Source organism: Gallus gallus, chromosome 3 (assembly GCF_016699485.2).
Source record: "Gallus gallus isolate bGalGal1 chromosome 3, bGalGal1.mat.broiler.GRCg7b, whole genome shotgun sequence".
In the NCBI taxonomy this organism is placed as follows: domain Eukaryota; kingdom Metazoa; phylum Chordata; class Aves; order Galliformes; family Phasianidae; genus Gallus; species Gallus gallus.
This window is the reverse complement of record NC_052534.1, coordinates 66,764,483-66,788,492: the sequence shown is the minus strand read 5'-3', so window position 1 is coordinate 66,788,492 and position 24,010 is coordinate 66,764,483. Positions and strand designations below refer to the sequence as shown.

The 24,010-nt window shown below is 40.9% G+C and overlaps 1 protein-coding gene across 6 annotated transcripts in view; it reads right to left on the bottom strand.

The window, feature by feature from the left end:
• SESN1 (sestrin 1) overlaps positions 1-23,993 on the bottom strand; it is a 73,296-nt gene extending 49,303 nt beyond the window's left edge. For 3 of the 6 annotated variants that reach the window (XM_046939623.1, XM_046939622.1, XM_046939630.1), the window contains exons 1-2: positions 23,534-23,808; positions 11,674-11,866 (exon numbers count right to left, since the gene is read on the bottom strand). Coding sequence is in view for 2 of the 6 variants with exons in the window: in XM_004940327.5 (XP_004940384.1) it covers positions 23,534-23,797 (264 nt within the window). In the remaining 4 variants the exon portion in view is untranslated. Of the gene's footprint in view, positions 1-11,673; positions 11,867-23,533 lie in introns of all 6 variants that reach the window. The other 3 variants (XM_004940327.5, XM_419796.7, XM_046939624.1) reach the window with 2 other exon arrangements.
• Between the last annotated feature and the right edge of the window lie 17 nt (positions 23,994-24,010).

Sequence of the window (24,010 nt, the reverse complement as noted above, 5' to 3'; positions counted from 1 at the left end):
GAAGGGAAACTTGTTGGGTGGTTTGTGTCGACAGCACACTGCTGATGGATGGCTGCTTCAGAGGAAGAGATCAAGCTGTGTGGTAAATCTTTCTATTTGTCCCATCTGCTTTTCTATTTTAAACAGCTGCAGTGGTCAGACAGGCACTCTACATTAACTACACATGAATTGCACAAGAGAAAACATTTCTGTAAGTGAAAACATGGCTTAGATTCATCTTTCTATTCTTAAACTGAACATGGGAACTTCTGCAAGCAGTTGTGGAAGTTTAATATTGTTTTCTATCTACCTTCAGGAAAGCAATGACCTGGCCAACGTAATTTCACAGCTATGAGGAGGTCACTGCTGCAGTCATAGCAGGTTTCCAGATGATGGCATTCTCCGCCCTTCTTCCTGCTGCTACTAGCCCCACTTTGCAGTGCAACTTGTAAGATGGCAGAAGTAATAGGCAAACAGAGTATGTTTATTAAGGTATGCCCTTCAAGCATACAAAGTCACAACACAAACCTTACTTAGCCCTGAAGCAAAGGGCTCGGGGATTCTGGTGGATAGAAAGTTGGACATGAGCCAACACTGTACGCTTGCAGCCCAGCTGTGGCCTAGGCTGTATCAAAAGAAGGGTAGCCAGCAGGGTGAGGGATGTGATTGCTCCCTTCTCTCCTACCCTCGTGAGGCCCCACCTGCAGTACTGCATCCAGGCCTGGGAACCTCAGCACAAGAAACATATATTGCTGTTGGATTGGGTCCAGAGGGCTGTGAAGATGATCAGAGGGCTGGAGCACCTCTGCTATGAAGAAAGGCTGAGGGAGCTGGGCTTGTTCAGCCCGGGGAAGAGGACGACCCAGGAGACCCCAACTGCAGTCCTCCAGTACTTAATATGGAGCTTAAAAACAGCAGGGAGACTGACCTTTTTTTTTTTTTTTTTTTTTTTTTTTTTTTTTTTTTTTTTTACAGTCAGTGACAGAACAAGGAGGGAATGGCTTTAAACTAAAACAAGGGAGATTAGGTTAGAAGGCAGGAGGAAATTCTATATAACTCGGAGTACAGTGAGGCTCTGGCACAGGCTGCCCAGAGAATGCCCTACCCATTCAATGGTTTCAAGGCCAGGTTGGATGGGGCCCTGGGCAGCCTGATCTGATGGGTGGCAGTGGAGCTGGATGTCCCCTAAGGTCTGTTCCCATTCATTATCCTATTTGTCTTGCAATTGCACTGAGGTTGTGCTAGCGTAAGGTATAAGGTATGTCCCTTCAGCTTCGCTTCAAAGGTCACCATTTCAAAGGACTGCTTTACAAGTACAGATCACTACCAAACACTAAGCTGAGGAGGCTGGCAAACACAGAGACAAGCAAAAGTTTTTCTTGGTTTTATTTTCAAAAGAAGTTGATTAAGTTAAGCCCAGGCTTTCTGGTCAGATCCCATCTTGGCCAAATCCTGCCTCCCTGTACACTTCCAGTATATTACTTATTGTATCTTGAGGTATCATGGAGTTCTGTTAAACAGCTTCCTTACTTCTTAAAGCTAGCTACATTGCTATGGCAAGTGAGGAAAAACTCAACATGTTAAAAGATAAGCTCCTCACCATCCGAAAAAAAAAAGTTTTAGTATTCTAAGGAAAGAAAACGCAGGCATATGTGGATGCAAAGGCTATAAAAAAAAGTTGCTTTCAAGTCCTATTACTTGTGCTCTCTTCCTCTCCCCCAGCTTATTTTTCCTTTGAAAGCTTGAGTATGCTTGAGCTACTTCTGAATTATAGCAAATTAAAAGTTAAAAACAAAATGAAAATGCAAATAGCAGCACTGCAGGTTGCCTGTTCATGGCTTTAAAAGAGATTATTGCATCTCTTGGGTATAACGATTTCCACTGTGTTCTATCTATATTTAATTTTATTCACATGCATACGTTACACCGTAGAAGCTTTCTGAAGTACATTAGAGTATAAAAGTTAACTGGAAATACTGCTCCTTCAAATAACAATATCCCCATGACTTTATCCTAGCAGTTCTTCCACATAACTTAAAATAGCACTTACGAATAATAAGAGTAATTTCCATTTTATATATAAGCAAACTGAGACGGGGCAATAACTCATCTGCCCCCTACCCAGTCCCAGAACTTCTTTGTCTGCTTTAATATCACTAAAGAAGGTGCATTTTAGAGAGAAATGCCAGAGGAGGATTTCTCTGTAAGGAGTCTTGAGAAGTCAAAGAAAATACTCACTTGTCAGCTCCTTGAAAGATCAAAGCCTTATTATATTTCCCTCCACTCCATAAGACCAACCAATATTGAAAGAATCTTTCAACGGAAGGACACACGAAGTTGGCAAAAGCTTCAGAAGTTAAGATATGATCTTAGAATTCATCCACAATAGCTTTTATTGGCAGAATTTGAAGCTGACAAGTTCACAGTTCCACTGTAGAACTTTTCCACTATGACAATTCAACAACAGAATAAATAACCACATCTCAGTGTGTTAATCTCCTACAGACAAATCAAAAGTTACTTTATTGGAGAACTGGCTATTTGTGCAGTTTATATTACTTCAAAAGTCTCATTTTAGAGTAACTTTTCATCTTTAAATCAGTTTAAAGTTGTTAGAAAAAAACTCAGCAGCTTTTAAGAAGAATGCTGGGACAGGGATTGTCATCTTCTATGTTCAGATGGACCCAAACTGAAATTTTTGAGTAGTAATTCTAATGGCAATATAATACAAAGTTTAGTCATACTACCATGAGGTTCCCTTTTGGTTCACCAGAAAGTACTGGGTAAACAGCACAAAAAGTACAAGCATCTTGAAAGAGACACGTTAAAGTAACCTAGAAGAAATCATGACACTGAAACAGTGGATGCCACATCCCTGGAGGCATTCAAGTCCAGGCTGAGTGTGGCTTTGGGCAGCCTGGTCTGGTGGTTGGCGACCCTGCAACATGGCAGGGGGATTGAAACTAGATGATCTTTGAGGTCCTTTTCAAACTAGGCCATTCTATGATTCTACGAAAAACAAACAAAAAAAACTACTACTTACCTACTTTTGTCTCTTAGAGCTGTACCTTACATTTATGCAGATGATGCAGACGCTTCTGACAAAGTACTACAACTTAGCAACATCAAATTGTTACTGCCCAGAGCCTGAAAGCTTTTCCTTCATTTGTGATTTCAGACAGCTAGACATTGTTTGCCTGATTTCCTCACCTCCTCTGTTACGCTGCCATGCGTCAGAAGCACACATTGCTGCAGACCTGCATGATGCAAGTATGTGCAATCAAAAAGGACGGGTACTGATACAGGCCCAGCACAGAGACACCTCATAGACACACCGAGTGACACACATCCTGTCTGTACAGTCAATACAGAAATCAATAGCTTCATGCTGTAAGCACTAGTGGAACTAAACGCAGGTTCTGCATACACAGAACAAACAGCACTATCAGTAAGAAAAATAATAAGATGATGGCAAAAGTTGTCACTGAAAAAACGTGAGAAACTTGGGAAGGGGAAGACTAAAAGTTCAATTCAAGAGTTGCTAGTTGTTAGGCATGAAGTGTAAACATGAAATTGGTCTACGCACAGAGTTCAGACCAAACAATATGCAAATCAGACAACAGGAGATGATCTACTTCAGGTTATAGGGAAAACATTGGTGCAGAATAAGTGTTTAGAAGGCTGTAAGACACATTACAAGCTTAGTTAACATGGACAGAACTTACACAAGGCCACAGCCATTAAAATAAAACCCAACACAAAACTGTTTTTAGCCAAGCAGAGACATTTATTGAATAGTTGTTACCATTCACATTCTTTTCATTTCCAGATTCTACCAACCTAACATTTATAGGTTCCACTCTTCACTCATGATAGCTGGCTATTGAGCTGGGAAATGACTGATTGCTAACTGTCAAGTATCCTTCTGTCTTAGCAAGATATATATATCAGCACACACACAAACTACTTCATTCCAATAATATAGTGTTATTTTGCAGCTGGCATGAAATTGGTGTGAGTGATATGTTTCATTGCTTCGTTATCACAACAACCTAGCACAGAGTGAACTCCCCAACATTTGGTAATCAGACTATGAAGAGTCTAAAATAAGTAAAGAAAACCTTGTCTACCAAAACCTGCATATTCTACAGGACATTCTTCATGAAAAAGGACACCCAACAACCAGATAAAGATGTATACATTTCAGGGAACATTTACGATATTACTGTTAGCTATACTTTTTCCCCTTATACTTTTCCTTGCTGCTCCATATAAACACCAACAAAGCTCTAACTTAATTGAAAAATACTGCTTATTTTTGAGCACGATCTTGAAAAGAGAAAAAGCATACTGCTGAGAGATGACTCTTAAGAAGTTTCATAAAAATCTTCCTAACTTCCCAAGCTACTGTGTGGATCCCCCTTAGCCAACATATGCCCCTCTCCCACTCCAGAAACGGCAACCAGACTTCATCTCTTAATTCAGCTCTATCTTCACTGGACGCAGCAAGGAGCATACATTACATCCCTGCTCTCTTCTGAGCACAGCTGGACAGGGCTCAGCCCAACTCCAAACCCACATGAAGCAGCAAATACCTCAGTCCTTCTAGAGGCTGGATCTTGAGCCAGAGTGCATCTGTTAGACTCTCATTAACTCAAAACCTTACCTTATATTCTTCTACTTTGAGATTCTTATTCCATGGAAGTCTAATGCCAGATTTACGTGCATCATCTCTCCTTCAGTTTGCAACTTCATATTTTTAAAAAAGTTCAAGCTCATAAACTAGCATTTGGACAATGGAAACATAGGAGTCCAAAGAGCTCACCACTCTTTGTCTTACATCTCTGCTACTCCTGGACTCCCTTTGGTCCAGGCACAGAACGAACTATCTCATCAAAGCTTCTATACTAGTCACTCCTATCCCTTTCAGCTGGGTCCAATAAGTCCAAAGGGCCTGGGAAACGTACCACTGCGGGCCAAAGATATTCAAGTCATTATGGCATAGATGCATTTAAAAAAAAAAAAAACAACATACACAATCCAGGATAAAGAGATACCCAGATTTCCAGCATGGAGAAATCAAACACTAGCTGTGGATCATTACACAAACACAATCTTGCTACACACAACTTTGCACAAACTACTGCTTCCCCTGGTTCCATACATTCAGTACAACAATTCACAATAGAGAACTGAACAGTCTGACCCTCCTTTCAAAGGGGCTGATAGCTTCACCCTAAAAGGAAAGCTATTTCTTTGTTTTTCTATGTTTTTGTTGCTCATTTCTTCATTTGATATTTTGAAGATTATAACTTCAAGAGGAGGAAAGGAATTACCCCAAAAGAAGCCTGCTAACCTGACCACAGGTCAAAATATTCACACAATTTTGAAGTCCAAGATTTAAATGATCATTGTGGTCCTTTTTAAACCCAGGCCATTCTATGATTCTACAATTTTTAACTCTAGGCTTCTGACATTCATAAAAGTATGTACAACTAGCACATACTGAACATTCACCCCAGGAATTGCATAGCTAATTCATGTCACTTAGAAGGTGGGGGGGAAACCTAGTCCGGTCTCATGGGAAAAATGGGAAAGAAATGACCATCGTCTGCCACCTTCTTTAATCTTGTGCCAAGAAATTAAGCCAATAATTGTCTGCAGCATCACTTTATGTTTAGCATTTTCTAGATTTCCTTCCTTTCCAAAATCTTTTGAGAAAAAATATTTGAAGATGATGAAATATATGCCTTAGAATGCAGATGTGCTTTAACATGGAAGGCAAAGTATGCATTAATAAGAGCTCTTATCAGAATAAGCTGACAACTGCAAACAATCAATTCACCACAGCCCTGCAAGTTAAATCTCGTCAATTCAGCCACAGGAACTGGCAGGATATTCCCCCTTTAATACATTTTACACAGCAAATCAGACAAGTCAGCTTTACAGATGAGCTACTCAGAACTTCATTAAAATACCGTACTTTAGTTCACATGCACTCAAGCAAAGAACCTGTAAATCAGAGAGCCTGAGTAGGAAGGGAAGCACTGCAGCATACCCTGCGAGATCAGTCTCAGCAAAAGACTTGGTTGTTCTTCAGGTTCCAGATTTTCACAGCACTTTTGACAGAACCTCTGGTTCCACACTGCTTGCGGCTATCTGCTGTAAACAAGATTCAACTGCACACAGATCTATGTTTGTATGAAATTCTATTAAACAGAGTTGAAGGACCATGTCACTAAAGAGGCATGTATTTCAACTCCTATTGTTAGATATAATTAGAGGGGTGAGGAAACAAGAAGGCCTCTGCACATTTAATATATGCTATTATGTCATCTAGTTGCATGTTTGCTAGAGGCTTACTTCATTTGGCCTGAATATAAACTTGGAAGAACTTCAGGTTCTTTTAATGGTAATGATCTAGTTCATGTATAGTACAGTCAAGCAAAAAAGCTTGGCATGGGTAAACTTAGATGGCAACAAGAATACACTTTTCTCTTCAAGAAGAATTTAAACTTCACCCTGTATTAAACTCTCTGCACTGTACAGTACTTGTTGATGTGGTTTTGCTCTTCCTCCAGACCTCCTTGTTGGTTCTGTAACTTCACTTCAGCCACTTTGCTGTGTTAGTGCAGGTTACATATTGACATCTTGTTGCACCTGGGTTTCAAAAACAAGTTGAAAGTCCACTAAGGAGGAATTATTTCCTTTCCAAGCGCTAAACTGTACAACAGTCATATACAAACAACACTGAAATTCTGAAGTACGTTCCTTTCTAGATCAGAACATGTTCCTCTGTAACTAAAGATAAAGACCGAAAACTCAAAGGAAAGGATTCAAGAGACACTCATTTCTGGTTCAAACCTCCACTAAGACCTTCCACAGCCATTCAAGTGTAAGAGAACAATGAATCTACAGTGCCCTCAAGTGTGAGGGAATGTGAAGTGGAAGAAGAACAGAAATATTTTAGGAATAGAAAAGCACTTGAGCCTTTGGAAATAACCTTGCTGATGGAAAAAATGTACTTTCTTGTACCAAAAAAAAAAAAAAGAAAAAAAAGAAAAAAACCAACTGCACCTGTCCTTATAAGTTATACACTGTCTGAAACAAATGACAAATCTTCATTTTCCAACTGTCTTTTCAAATGCTTGTGCACTGGAAGTTTCACGTTCATTCTTAGCATAGCAACAAAACAAAAGAAGTTATCTGATGCAGAAGCCTTGAAAAGTATTTAAAAGAAGGAGTATCTTAGTAGAGAATCAGATTTTATACTGCAGAGACAAGTCCAGTGCTGCTCTAGACAACAACACCCTCAGTGCCTAGACTTCACAGCACTTTGGTCTATCACCAAGAAATACAAAAATAATATTGTATTTAAATGAAAGTTGTTTAAGGTGCATTACCCTCACTAGCATTCACAAAAGCCTGCAAATCAAGCTGAAAATCTTAGCCAGCAGGGAGCACTGAAGAGAGGAGTGCATCTTCAGTCTCATCTCTCGTAGCGATGCGGCTGTTTGCCCACCACCTGCATCTACTCAAGAATGCAACCAGAAGCCCAGAGACTGGTTCATTCACCTCAGTGGTCAGGTCATTAGGTTGCTTAAGTAAGACGAGCCAAGTTCAGGTAATTAATCAGCCCAAAGTGATTTTAGCTTCTCCTCCCTAAAACACAAAGTTCAGTTGCTTAATGATGGCAATACTGTCAGCACTTTCTACTGCACTAGGTCTGTTTTACATGCAGTTCTTAAGCTGTTCAGTGGCCCAAAAATGGGAGCAAAAGCCAGTACAATTCACTCATCCTGGGAGCCCAGGCATGTACAAGGCAGGACTTGGAATCACCTCCGGCAGGAAAGGTACTGAACCTTGAGTCCTCCCTCTTTGAGAACACTCTCACTACTAAGCTGTTTTTTGGCAGTGGGAGAAGTAGCTGCTTTGTTTTGTGCAAAGCCCATCTGATAGGCCTGCTATAAACACGCTGCAAGAACACTGTGTTCCCTGAGCTCTGAGAGGAGATAGACAGGGAAACATTTAATCTATGGATCCAGGGAGAGTTTGAGCACAGGCATGAAACTACTGCCCCATTTCAAAACTGAAACACACACACGGGTGAATGGCTGAGGTTCTGCCTAAGTGCTTGCTGACTTTACCTGAAGGGCAAGAAGGGCCATGAGTTTTGAAGAACTGAGTTAGGGCATGAACACAAACCTTCAAGAACTCAGCTCCTGTCTTTGGGCTGCAGAGTTCTCTTTCAGTGACTTAGTAAACACCAGGACCTTTGTCCTGCATTATGATAATTTAGCAAAACAGAAAATTTCCCAAGTTGCTGACCACAAGCACCACAAACCTTAAGACTCCTCACTTCATTTTTTTTTTTAAAAGAAACTATGCTATAAACCCACCAATTTGGAAAAAGCAAAGCACTCTGGTATTTCCTTGCATCAGAACTAGGTCTCCCTCAATTATTCCAAATTTTAGCCTTTATGTTTTGTTGTACAGGAAACTTACCCTCGGCATTATCTCTTCCTAAAATATAACCTGTTGAAAATCCTCACCTCTTTCACTGTTATTGTGAGCTAGATACTGCAAACAGAGCAGAGACAAAGCAATCATTGCAAATGGAGAGTCACAGTCATGACTTAAACATATATCATCAAGTGTTTGAACTACTGCTCAAATCATCTTCAGGAGGCTAACCAACACCCAGAGCTGCAAAAACTCATGCAGTATTGCATATGGGAACATCTCAAAAATATGGCTGTGTAACTTTGTTTTGCACACATATAATAAAGGAATGGAAACAATTGGAAGAGTATTTTCATTTAAGAGGCTACTACAAGCTCCAACACTTTTTTCCTTCTTTATCTAAAAATAACAGCTAGGTTATGAAGCATTAGTGTCCAGTAGTAACACCCAGGGACACATGGTCTGCTGGGTCATGGCCATATCTGGGGCTCAGCTAAACAGAGCACCCCTCCAGCTGGAAGAACATTTGCCATCAAGTCATGTGGCAGGAGGGAAGCCAAAATACTGCACAGAAGCCAGGAAGTGTCACCTTGCAGGGTCACTTTGAGCACATCTGAGCAAGACCTATGTAATGGAACAAAGTCACAGAAAAAAAATCTAGCTCTTCCTCCCACCAATGACAAAGAATTTCTCTCTTCCACTATCCTACCTTATAATAGTGGAAGATCAACAGCATTTCAGTAGAGTTTTCTAAAACTCAGCCTGGATAATGCAGAAGTAGTCTTATGCTGCTTGCAACAAAAAGTACAGCAAACACTAGCACGCGACACATGATTTTACAGATAACATAGCTCATATTAAAACAAAACTGATGAACTAAGAAGTCTCAGAACATTAAATGTCTGCCTTATCACCCACAAACTAAAGATTTCTTACTGTTTTGTGGTTGCCCAACTCAGAAAGTTTTAGCTGCATATCTTTAATTAAAATTCTTCCTTGTTAGGTTCATAATTTAGGCTAGGAGTCCAGATAGTCATAAAATTTCTCTGCCAGTTCTCTTTCCCTCTCTTGCTGGATTCTTCAGAAAGAGCAAACAGATTGACAACTATTTTTTTTTCCTGGTATCTACACTATTATTTTCTGATTATGTTAGGAAAAGTCTACTCCATGTCCAGCAACAGAAGATACTGCCAGACCTGAGAAGGCTGATTTTCCTGATCCTAACTGTTACAACCACGAAAACATCACTGTAGTTGGGTGGAGGGATTTATTTATTTATTTTGGGGGGTATGGAAGTTTTGTTTAAATATGAAGTAAAGCATACCTCTTGCATTGAGAAGAGGTTAATACTTGGTGTGTGTGTGCCTTCCTTATTCTCTTTTAAAGACAGATTGATGCGAAGTACCAATTGACTCAAGGGAGAAAATCCGGAAAGTTTCAGTTGAAGATAAATTCCGTATTATACTGAGATACTGAAAAAATCCAGAAATAAAATAGAAGTGTGCAAGTAATATAACAGTGAGTGTTCATAACTATAAGATATGAAGTGCTACAACTACCTGGTTCACCTACTATCACACATTTTTATTCGTGCATTCTCTTCTTTCCTCACTCATCATTGCTTTCATAGCTAAGTAGAGGAGTCAGTTACTACCATATAATTCTCAAAAACTTCAGTAAGATATTACCACCAAAAAAAAAACACCCTTAAAAATAGAAAAGCAAATGCCTCTTTCTCAAGAAGGTTTCAATATAAACTATTCTGTCACCAGAAATAGCGCAAAAAATAAGTTAAGGACAGAAGTTTCATTTTTCAAGAGCTTCACAGTAACATGCCTCAACTCACAATGATGTTGTTTCAAACAATCAAAAACTGGAAACAAGACATGAAGACTCCCCCAAGTGTTCCTCCAAATTCATTACATCTATCTGCAGCAAGTGCATCAACTTAAATTCATGTAGATTGCCTTCAAGTTCAAACACAATACATGTAAGAAACAAAAGGATATAGATACCGTTCAAAGAAAATGATCTGTCCCAGTATAGATAGGAATCTGAGCAACTACTGCTCCAGTCTCCAAGAAGAGTGACAAAGCTGAACAGTAGCAGGCTGTCATCTTAAGGCACCTACCCACTATGAAATCCTTTTTGTGGGCCATTCTGATGAAAAGCACACAATTTGGCAAGAGTTTGCTTAAACTAATTTAAATGTAAGCACTGGCTTGGATTTATCTATTTACCACTATGGCAACTGGCACACCTGGTAGCTCATGGTCAGTGAACTAATTTGGTCCTGTAAACACTGCAGCTGCATTCATATGACATTGTATTTAACCTCCTAGGCTCTGCTAAAAGGTCTGACACCAAGAGATAGGGATACTATGCTTCCAGGCTCAATGCAGCACAACCCCAAACTCCTTCCTTTACCAAAACTCAATCCTTTGAACAGATTGTAACCTTCTGTAAACAGTTCCCATTGCAAATGTGACCAAGGTGGCCAAAGTACTACTGCTATGACAACAAATATTCCAGTTCAAAATTAAAATCTTCAGGAAAACAAAACAAAGTATAGAGAGTCATGTTCAACAGTCCTCTAATTAAACATTTTTTTAATATCATAAGGGACATCATCTGAATAAAAGAGGAAAAAATGCTTTGCACTTCTGGTACAAGAAAATACTGACCTCTTCCTGTAGCACAACAAATATATATAATATATATATTTTTTAAATCCCTGTAGCTGAGCTTTAAAACAATCTATACAAACCTATCCTGGCTTTCTGAAGTTATAAATATGTAAGTGTTCTAAAAAAAGCCACACGGTATTCACATACTGAACATTATGATTGGCAAAATAATTTTATCACATGTCAGACTTAACTAGAACCTTTTTTAAGCTCACCTCATTAATCTTAAAACTATTACAACTACTTGGTCGGGTAAAATCCACAGCCCCACTTCAGAAGGCCTTAGAAACTTCTTCACCACTTAGGTTTTGCTATAAGGCACTTCTGCACTGAGGGAAATCTATTTTGCAACAGCTGAACAGCAGGTATTCTCCTCTAACCCAAGGAAGTTCTAAGGCCTCAGATAGTTATTTCACCATCTGACATCCTGTCAACAAATGAGACCTTCCCAACTGAGTTAGGTCTCTTATCTGAAATGAGGAAGACCAGGGTTTAAATTCCTGTTCAGTCCAGATCCTACTCACCCTTAAAATGAGATACTCACCCATGCAAGGCAAATGCTCTAAGAAGATAATTACTGTTTAGGAGAAAAACATGCAACTCCTACTGCTCAAGATCTCCTCTGTCCATTCAACTGCCCGCTGATCTGAGACAGGCAAAGAACACAGTGAAGGTCACTCTGGCAGATGACCAGTGGCATCTGACCCATTTCATCCAAGGAGTCTTGCTGATGACTTCTGCATGCAAAGAGGAAATCAGAGATGAGAAGTATTACTACTGCAGAATGACCGCAAGAAGGTCAGACTTCATTACACAAGACAGAGCCAGATGAGCTATATTAGCAAAGAATGACCTGAGATAAGTCTGTCACAAAGCTGTATCTTAAGCACAAGGTGGTAGACTTCCACTGAAAGAAATTGCTTTGATCCTCCCATGCCAGGATCTCCAACTAAAGGCAGACGTACCACAAACGCAGCTTATGACTGCCAACTGAGATGGGCCAGTATAAACCAGGGTTAAATGGAGCAGGCACTGAGAAGTCATCTGTCAGCAGTGCTTCAATGGATTTGCAGCATTACCCTGGTTTATCAAGAAAAGTTAAGCAGAATCACGGAATCACCAAGGTTGGAAAAGGCCATCCAATCCAACTGTCCACCTACCACCAATATTTCCCCACTAAACCATGACCCTCAGTACACCTAAACATTTCTTGAACATCTCCAGGGACGGTGACTCCACCACCTCCCTATCAATATCCCACCACTCTTTCTGAGAAGTTTTTTTTTTCCTAATATCCAACCTGAACCTGCCCTGGCATAATTTGAGGCCACTCCCTCTAGTTCTATGGAGGTACCGATGCATTTAGTCTAGCCAGCTCTGAATAGAAAGGTTTCCAAACAATTCCGAGGTAGTACACCAGTATTCAACCTTGATAGCGTTCTTATTTATTTAAACAACCCTAACTGAAGGACATATGCCACCACTGCTCTACTGGGAGGTAAATCAATACCAAAACTTAAAGTCCAAGAATCTTTCCTTCTTGACTGACGACACTAACTGGAAATGAATTCTGTCCTTGTTTCATATACAGCTTATTTCTGAAGACACAGAACAACTCCACGTGATCTGTATCCCCCGCAAAATATCTGATATTCTATTTCACAATACATTTCTCCTTGAAATCATCTTTAAACAGTTTGTGCGCATACATCCAGGGAAATTCTCAGTTCATCTCCCCACCATGAACTGCTTTAGTAGTCATTATGAAAATCCAGACTTGTTACTTGAATAACAAGGGTGGGGGGTGGAGGGAGACAACTTGGGGAAGTTATCAAGAAGGGGGCAGGACACCAGCAAGTTACTCAGCTTTCATATAGGATTTTCAGAAGAATCTTCTTAACCATCTTAGCATGTTTTTATGCACATAAATAAAGATCTGTGGCATTTCTTACTGCTGGGAACCGATTTTGAGCCCCACAGCTACCCTACTCAAGAAGATTAGGCATTTGGGAATTGCATTGCTCTAGAAACACACACAATTGTCACAAAATTTGCATCACTGGGTCCTCTAACATGGACCTCTGGCTCAGAGAGGAGGAACGTAGGTACGCACACACAGATTATAGATGTTAAACTAATTTTTGCACTGAAGCATCATGAAGTAGTCACATTTCCCTCTGCTCATAGCAGTGAAGATCTACCTACTCTCCAAATTCAGAGTGCATGAGGAATGCACTTTTCCCATGTCTGCTCACAAGTGTGAGCAAACATACCAGAGAACACTAAAGAGCAGAAAACACACAGAGCAGTGTATGCTTCTGCATTGGACATTCACTGAACACTTCAGTGATAAAGGAGTTAACCACTACCTTCAGCACCTAAAATTTGAAAGTATCTTATATTGTGCAACACAAAGAAGTATCTTCTACATAAAAAAGACAGCATCTATTCCTGCTGAAACCACACCCAAAAACTTGAATCCTTCAACAGAAAGATTTGACACCAAGTAATGCAAACCAACGTCTGACCTACCCAATTTAAACATACTCTTCTTCCAACAGATTCCAGAAAACATCCCTTGAGCAGAGCTGCCATTTTCTAAACAGTTAGAAAAGCAGAACACTGGAAGCCCAGATGCCAGCATGGCTTTCTAAGAGCTTGACAAAAAACACTTGTTTGGCTGCTTTTCCTGTATATTGAAACAGACCAGTAGCAGTAAAAATGCCAGAATTAAACTTCTCTTATTGAACATAATTTGTGCACAAATTTCTAGGTAAATATAGGCTACTGTCATAAGATTTGTGTTTAAAAAACACCAAGAAATCATTTAAGCTGCAATGCTTCCAGTTCTTTTCTGTATCATGTGGAAAGGGCAAAATGGACATATGTAGGTTGCTCCAAAAGTAATGCCTCCCATTTATTTGTGTGTGGAAAGTACAACAGCTCAAAGAGCACATCAACACTATTTGATAGAGCAAATTCTCACTACGAAAGACAATTTTTCATCAGAGTGACCACCATTAGCTATGTATTTTTGCCAGTGATGAACAAGAGCCTGCATGCCACACTTGTAATACCCTGTACCAGTGGAGCTGACCCACTGTTGCCATCACCACAGCTGAAACGCACCGCCCACCACCTCACTGTGCTCACATCCACTGTTCGGACTCCATCAATGTTCAGCAAGCATCAATGAATGTCAGTGGATACCTTTTTTTCTGCATGGAGGAACCCAGTGACACACCTTTGCTTCATCTACACTTCCATATCAGGCACCATTCTGTCAGACTGCCCCTCTGCTGCTGTCTGCCACACAGCAACAACACGTAACAAAATATTGGTGGGAAGGTTCAGCCTCTACCACCATTCCACCACCATCTGCCTCTGATACATAATAAAACAGGAAGCACTACTCTCAGAGCAGCATTGAAAGCATCTCAATCGTGCCCTGATAAGGACTTATCTTTATAGCACGATGAGCTTCAGGAAACATTAAGCACATGGCAACTGCTAAGTGTTTACTGTTTAACAGTACCAGACATAATTTTGCACTCAGTTGAGAAAAGAAGTTCAGGAAAAGCTTTTTCCTTTCCTCCATCTTTCTTCTACATGGAAATCAATGCAAATCTAAATTAGAACTAAAATTTAAACAAAAGTAAGATCCAAACAAGCAGTTAATCTGAGTGGAATGTGCTGTTGGCAAATGGGCTGCATTTTGCTGCTAGACAATTTGTTGCACCAGAACACCAGAAACAGCAGAGACTCAGCAACAAGCTGCAATGGAAAAATCTTTTGGAAAAGAAGTTCCCCTCCTCCTTCAAAAAAAAAAGAAAAGAAAAAAGAATATAAAAGGGTAGACAAGATGCTTTAGAGCTTTAAGTAAGTTTCCATTCTCAGGTTTGTTCCTGCTTCAATCAAATATATTATTTTGTGTTTACTCTCCAGGAGTTACAGAATCCTTAACTAAAACACTCATTTAAGAAGGAAAACCATTTAAAAACAGCCCAACAGCAAGCAAGAACATCCAAGGGAGGAAAATTTAACAAAGACATTATAATACCTTGAGTCTCAAACTTAGGCTCACAGAGCCATGAGAAAATCTTACTGCTGATTCTACAGAGAATCTTTAGAAGTAAGGAACAATCATAATTTCTAATACATTTTCAGTAAAAATCAGAAAAACAACCACCAACATGCTTTCAGAAGCACCGTGCTTTCCTTTCACACAATGCCTACACTGAACACAAGCTCTCATAGATGCACAGAAGGAAGACTTATATCAGATTACATGACATAATTAGCAGTATGCACTGTCTCTATTTTTAAAATAATACCAGCCCAATGTATTTTGGGGTAATAGTCAGGCACTGGTAAACAGCACTAGATATTTTCCACTCAAAACGACTTGAAAGAACAGGTTTGGTTCCTACAGAAAGCCAGAGCAATGAAAATGGTTAATTGCTTACTCGGCTTCAATAGAAGTAAACTGGTTCACCTTCCCAGCCCAACTTCTGGCAGGGATATAATGCAAGCTTTCCAGAAGAACACACAAAGAAAAAAAATAAAGTCAAAGTTGTTGGAAACATCAAGAAAGTGGTAAACAACAAAAACCACCACTTAACTTTTTGGATGTAATTCACGTATGTAGGTCCAAGAAGATTTGAAAATTTGAGTTGATTTCTGGAGGGAGTTCTATGCCTTTTTTTCATCCTTAAACTGTAAACAACTTACTGGAACATGTGTGACAGCAAATCATATTTTGGGAAGTTTCAACACTCGGGTATCCACAGGAAAATATACTCAAGCCTTCAAAACTATTTTCTGACCCACAATGGTATATTCAGTACTTTTCCACGTGTTTATTTTAAAAAGGTGAAACCCTGACCTGCAACAGAGACAGGAGCCAGAACAGCAACCACTTCTTCAGTGCTCACTTTGTGGCAGTGACAGAGAGACTACACAGCTTTCTTTAAAACAATCCATTTTAGTCAAATTCAGTGAAAATGTGTTATTTTACATAACATAGGAGCCCATACTCTTATTTTCTCTTAATACTTTGCACATCTTACATTAATTTCCAAATTCTTAGTGTTTTTCAATTTGATCAAACATTTCCTTCAAGGTAGATAAATTTCTCCACATGCAAGTAAAGAAACATTCAAATGTAAACCAACATCCCAAAAGGAAGACAAGTTGTTTACACTTTAGATATGGAAACTCAATTATAACCACTTTTTGAAGAAAGACAAGAAATAAGTTGGCTTTTTTGCAACTTAGAGCAGAACCTTTTGCAAGATCACAGTAAAGGTATGAAGGATCACGGTTACCCATACATTTGCATAAGGATGTGAAAAGTAACTGAAGATAAAGGCCTGAACTGACATTAGAATACTTCAGTGTAGGCTGGAAAAGATTGTCTCCAGTTAGGAGTCTAAAGGCACAGGCAACTTCTGCAATAACATCTAGAGAGAAAAGCAGAAGCAAAAAAAGTCCAAAACAGAGTTAGTGCGACTTAACACCTGCTAGATCAGAACAGGAGATGCTCTTACTTAGAAACTGCATTCAAGCTCGGTTATTTCTGGTTCTGCAGACCTCTACATATTACCTCACACACACAAAAAAATGTAGAAAACAAAACCTTTTCTTCCCTTTTTGTGTAAGCAACAAATGCACCCTCTTACTTTACCACTGAGGTTGATTACCTCAGTAGTAAACAAAGATGAAGTGCTTGTGTTCAATTTCTTCAGTTTAAAGCATTTCAGTTCATTCAGAAAATAAAAACCCATGGAGCCAGCACCAAATAACTGCTTCACTCCACACTTCTTCTGAAAACAAAACTTCCAGTTTGATGTACTGAAGAACAGAATCCCATAAACCTGTAAGTTTGCAGATTGAGTTATCCCAAACAATTATAAGAAAAAGCTGAGTAAGCAAAGCACATTCCCATACAAGAATGGTATACAGCTACCATGGAAAATTATGGAAGGGCTCCAAATACAACAGAGCAGCATTAGAAGTGACCCAGATACCTCACTTCACATAACTTTGAGAAGCTCTGCTGTATTCAAACAAGCCTTTATTCCAGCCAAAGACATTCTCAGGGTCAGGCAATTTTGCAGTTGACAAGCTGAACAACAGAAAACTTCCTTAAATCTCTCAACAAACAGCCTGAAACCTTCAAAAGCAGGCCAGCAGGGGGAAAATCAGAAGAGGCAATCTAAGGATTATTAACAATTCAAGTTCTAAAAAACATGTTCACACCCCAGCTTGGAACATTCTCTGACATCTCAAGATTAGGGCTTCTCCCTTAACTTCTCCGGGCAGCCTTGCCAGGCACACATGATACAGCCCCATCATCAGAACGTGTTTATTATAAGCACTGCAGAGCTACTGTTCTTACAGACTAGCAGAAGCTGTAAATAAGACTTATTTAAGTTTATCATATCATGACTTCAGTATTTCTCCCAATATTGAAAAGAGCAAGAGCGTGTGAATGACAAACAAAGAAAGCCAAGAGACAAATGTTTTATAAATTAGCAATGTGGCAGAGCAACATGCGGCTTTTGAAAGGAGTACCCTGCAACACATAATTAAACCCATTCCACCTCATGTCTGCAAGAAACAGAACTTTTACATTGAAGTGAATTCACAACAACAACAAAAATGTTTTCGGTTACTTTACATAAGAGTCCTCCGGGAAACAGAAACCCATATGGGTATTTGCATTATGCAAGGAAACCAGTCAGCTTCCAGATGGGTCATATCCACCACCACCAGTTAGGAAACTATAAATTTATAGCCTTAAACAGATGGTAAATTTTGTCTGAGACACCTTTCTATAGCAAGTGACCAACAGCAAGCATCACAGGGAAACATCACTGTCATGCAGTAGGGCAGTCAAATAGAGCAGACAAACCCCACCACCAAGTAGATCTGCCTAGCACTTCTCAGCTACAGATTTTAAAGTTGACTAAGGAGTTATTTCAGGAAGATTGAAGACATAATTACACAGCCATTTATCAAAGACCCCTGATCTTTTGTCTGCTTTTGGTGTAAAGTTGGTTTACCCTAATAGCCATCAGGATAAGCCATGTGAGAACAAGAAACATAGTTGAGTTTGCAAGTATGAATCACAGAGCTCAGTGATGGCACACAAAGCAAAGAGACAGCAAATTCTTATGAAAAAAAAGTCGAGCAGTGAAACAAAAAGGCAACTCCCCTTTTGTCCTTTATGGACATACAAAAGGCAACAACCACCTTCCCTCCTGGCAGAGGCTTCCTTTGTCCCACACACATAGAGGAGCAGGGGGTGGGACACCTGCCCTAGCTGTGACTAGACAGCTCACCATCTTTCTCATGGCATGAGAGGTTATGGCACGATAGGGTACTTAGCTGGCTGCTGTTATGTCCCATCTCTATACAACCCCCTGTGCAAACAATGTGACTGCTATACTCATTCTCTAAAGCAGCAGACCTAAAAAAAAACCCAGTGTCACCATACCTGAAGTCTGCTTTTCACTAAGAAACAAAGGTTCCAGGCCACAGGTACTAGCACTTCACATCTGGTAAGTATGGTCTTGGAGAACAAAGGGAAAGCCCTTAGAGGATCCCCCAGCATTCACAAGCACAAAGAGGCCGGAAGTAGAAACCACCCAGTTAGTAATATTCTCCCCTTCCAGGGAGATAACAAACGAACATATCACTTCCAACTGATGCTTAAGAACAGTCTGGACAAGTTCTAGTGATGAATGCGATTCTTCTGCCTTGACAGGCTGTGCTATTGCTTTACTTCCCTAATCCTTATTCCCCCCCCCCCAACAAAAAATGTCTAACCCATGCCTTGCTGAACTTCAGATCACTGTCTTCTTTGCTGCAGTTTCTTCAGCCCCCTCCACACACCATTTGTCAGGGAACATACTACTTCAGCCTCCTGTTCATCTGACTGTACTACCAATTCCTTCAGCCTTTCTACACAAAAATAAAAGAACAATCCAAGATCTAGAAAATACGCTACAACTCCCCCCTCCAATATCAGCATCACTTTAAATTCTCTGTCTCCTTTCCAGCATTCTCCCCCTCCCTGCCAGCCTGTAATCTTCGATCAAACACACGCACATCTTTGTTCAGCGAGGCGGTGCAGGGCAGAACCTGCCCAAACCACATGGAGCACCTGCTACCTGACCTTGCTCACCTTCTGAGGATGGTTTTCCAGCTAGTTTCACTTGCTGTACAGTATTTTCTAGATCATAATTCCTCAGCTTGTAAATGATAATACCACACAAATATTGAGGACTTTGGTTTGTCAGCATATTAACGTTATAAACTCTCTGCACCACAAGGCCTGTTACTCCATCACAGAAGTAGTAAAAAATGCTAGATTTAAAATAATTTATCCTGGTTAAGACTATTTTGTTGCACAACTTTTTTTCCTAGGCACTGAAAACGTGTTTCATCGCTACTCTGATACATTTTCCCTCACAGCTCAATTAGGACCCACCCGTTCCCAATTCACCTCACCCCACCGAGCTCATCCTGAAGAGGTGCACACTGTTATTCTTTTCCAGCCTACTCCTTTTCTCTCTGCTGTCAGGTCTGAGGTTCCTTCAGCTACATTATTCTTAAAGCACCTAGGAATGAGTGCCATTATGTATGCCCTAACAGACTGAAAAAAATCTGTTGCTTATCTAAGCAATCTGCAGTCTTTCCCCTAATCTAGGCCAAGCACTGTTTACCATTTTGTCCTGGCTATTAACTACACTGGCTGGATTAACCATTTCAGAGAACATTTCAATCACCTCAGCATCATCTTTTAATCCATTAATCTGTGGATCTTTTCTTTCTTACTTTATTCCAATACCCCTTTTAGCTGCACCTCACAATGCATGAGCAGAAACAGGACAGCCAAATACTTCCTACTGCGCTTCAAGGGCATCCTCAGCAATTTACAGCTTCCCATTTTCTGTATTTCTTATGTTTGGCGTCAATGAAGCGGTCAGTGGAGAGCAAGGTCCTTTCTCATTACTAACATGCCCCCCCAGTGAAAGTGCTTAGTGCAATATGGTTAATTCTCAAAGAGGTTGAGACCAGTTTTATTAACCAATTTCTGAGTTTTTACAATTGTGCATTAATACCTTCTATTGCTTTTCAACCCCCATGCTGGTATGCAGACATCTGGTGGAACAGGCCACCATTCTGCAGGAGCGACACACTATAAATACATGCAAAATACTGTATATACAGGAATTCATCAAAAAGCTGTGATATATCTGGGGGTTTATCTCAAAAACCACTTGTCAAGTATTTTTAAATATAAAAGCACATAAAGTCAAACTTCTCAGTTGGTTAAAACACTGCAGTTGAAATAACTTGAAATTACTTTAGAAGTTGGGTAAAAATGACTTTATTGGCTTCATATTGTTAAGAAATACAAGAACATCTATAGTAAAACAATGGGGGCCAACATGTTGCTATTTTCCCCTCCCTGGAAGCTTTCAAGGCCAGGCTGGACGGGGCTGTGAGCAACCTGGTCTAGAGGGAGGTGTTCCTGCTAATAGCAGGAGGGCAGGAGCTAGGTGATTTAAAGGTCCCATCCAACCAAAACCATTCTATGATTCTATTTTCTTGGTAATCATTCTTGCAAAAACAACTTGTCTCATCAAAATGAGTAATTAGATGCATTCTCATACACTAAAAACCTGTTGTTATATATGCACATAGTTAGGTAGCACCTACACTAAAGAACTCATCATGCTCCATACAAGCCAGAGAAATAGGATTTAATTTTAAGCAATTATTAATTTCCTATAGCATCTAATAGAAACAATGCTACTATTGGAACCAAGGAAGAAAGCTCCACATTTAGGATTCCACCATAAATCAGAGTGATTTTTCTCCAGGAAAAAAAAATAAAAAGACCTTAACAAAGGCAGACTCAGAGGATGCCAAACTAGGATCCTAAAAAGGAATCATGCTGACACAGGCTGCTGTCAAGCCTGCAGCTCACAGTAGCCATACACTATATCCTACCAGCTTGCTCCAGACAGAAATCCACACAAATATGGATAAATATTTGGTGGTTACCCCAACAGGCAAGAAGACCCTAGCCCCAGAAAGAAACATGGCACAAAGCCACATGGAAAATTCAGATCTCTGACTTCCTCACTGATCTAATCCCAGATGCAGGGCAGTCAGATGAAGAAAGCAAAATTCCCAAGTCCGCATTTCAACAAATCCAGTTTGGGCTCAGACTACAAGTCTGACATGGAGCGTCCCACATAAGGAGGGCGGCACTGGTTCACAGGAGAACCTTTGGGTTCAAAGTTGCTTCATCCTGTCCTGGGCTCTTTGTCCTTTGTAACTTGGTACAGAATTGGGTGTAGGCAGCAAAATGATATGCATCATTGTGGACTTAATTATTTTTTTGGTATCCCAACACAGAGAAGTTACATAATTCAAGTGACTCCTCAAACTAATGACACTGCTCTGAACAGGATTGTGCATTTATAACTTCACTAAGCTATTCACCTTCAGAATCAGCACTGGAAGTTCTATGGGGTAATTACATTTAATTTAATAGTTTGCTTGTCTGATATCCTCATTGCAGAGATTTGAATAAAATTCCTCTTGGCCACGAAACCAACAGAAAGCCATTTTGTACCCAACAGTAGTCCACTGTTGGGTGGAGCATCCAAAATGGAATATGTGGACTGGATTATTTCTTCCACAAATGCAGATCCAAAGAGTAAAATAAACATTTACATTTCAGAGTTCAGCCACAAGAACTAGGGCCTGCCACCCTGTAATTATATTTAATTCTTCTTTTAGGTCTTCTGCTAAGGAGAAAAATAACAATAGCAGCTACTAAAGACTTTGTCAAAGCAATGCTGTATTTGATTTTATTTCCTTAACCTGCTAGAAAGCTTTCACTGCAACTTGTGTACATGCAATAGGTTTTGTATCCATGTACCTATGTTGATGGCCATGCGATTTGGACTTACACCTACTGTATGGAGAAGCAGCGGACTCGATTGTTTACTGGAACTATCTGACACACCTAAACAAGCTAGAAAGAAGTTTCTAATCAAGGCTTGTAGTTTAACATGCTAAGAACTTCACACTGATGCAACTGAATTAGAGTCCTCAGATCACATAGTCTGACCTCCAATATTTAGGTTAGAGATCATCATGTATTCAGCCTTTGATTAGACTGATAAACGGTGCCTAATAAAAGCAGGTCTTCCCTTCGCAGTCTGTTCCAGTGCCTCATCATGTCCTCACTGGGAATGGGCCAGCGTTCTTCCCATTTCAATCTTTACCAGGGAAGACACTGATTGAAAGGTGCCAGACAGAGCTTCCAACTTAACAAACAAGGTTTTAATCACGGGTTTTTGTTGTTGCTTGCATTTAAGAGAAGCAGTATAAATACTGAGCCTTTCCCATACGTATGACACGCATGTATTTACAGCTCTTACTGATCAAACTTGTCTTGAGAAAACGTCCTGTACAGCCTAAACTGCATTAGTTCAATAAGTTCAAGTTTCATTTACTATATTGCACACTACTGAGAAGTTCCGCAACTTAAAACAGAGCCTATCACCCTGAGTAATCCAAAGCTAGAACTGCTTTGAACCAGTTCAAAGTAGGACAGAGCAAACCACAGAGCTACATACAAGTTCATTCAAAAATGAAGAGAAACAAATAAACATTTCTCTTCCCTAAATCCCCCTATATTTAGTCTGTTAACGTTCAGGGAGAAAAAGCACAATAGTGGGAATCGGGGAACGAACTCCAGGCACGGCTCTATGTACGCACTGTGAGCAAAAGAAACACCTTAATTTCCTCTTCCTACTCTGCAGTATTTTTAGCAGTACTGCTGCACCCCTTTGATGGATGCCTCAGCTTCAGGACTTTTGCAAAAAACAAAACAAAACAAAAAAAAACCTGAGGTGAGCAAGAGAATTGCAGCGTCAGGAACTATAATTAAGCTGTAACAGGAGAAGAGTACAAAGTAACACTTCTATTTGTTAGCTCAGGCGGTCACTGGGTAAGCCTCGCATTGGCTGGGCTGTTTCCGAGCTGGAAAGGAGTTTAGATCTCACTGATTCCAATGCAGAGAAAAAAAGAAAGAAAAAAGAAAAGAAAGAATTTTGATAGGCTCTGTTTAAATAGCATTGAAGCCGACATAGTTATTAAGAGCTCAGAAACTTCCCATATTGATATACGATTTTAATCGGCAGCCTCGAACGCTTATTCCCCAGTCTTTCCTGAGTTTGCACGAAGTAACCCGGCACTGCCCCAGCAACGCAGACCCTGAGCAGAGCACTAAAGCTGTCAGGTCAGCACTTCTCCCGGCCGCCCCCGCCCAGCACTCGCCCCTCACAGCCCCCCGCCCCCGCGGCGCCCACCTGCACGCCGCTCAGAATGGCCTCGCTCCTCTCCCTCACGTCGCGGAACGGACAGCGCTTGGACAGCATCAGGAGGCGGACCAGCGCCTCGCTCAACCCGTCGCGGACGGCGGCAGCGGGCAGCCCGGCGGCAGCGCTCCCGGGAGCGACGCTCTGGCTGCGGCGGAGCACGGCTTGCCCGACGTTGTCCAGCGCGGCGGCGCGGGTGGCGGCGTCGCGGCTGCAGAGCCCGTCCCAGCGCAGCTCGCCCTCCCGCTCCTCCATGGGGCCGGGGCGCGGCGCCTCCTCGCCGACGCCTCAGCAGCCCCGGCGCGGCCGCCCCATGGCGGAGCCGCGCGGCTGCGGGCAGCCGGCCCGCCCCCCCGGGAAAACGAGCCCAGAGCCGGTGGCCCGCGCCGCATGAGGGGAGGGCGGGCGCTCCCTCGGCCCCGCCGACCGCGAGCCCAGCCGCTAGGGCTTCGCCTCAGCCGGCGGGGA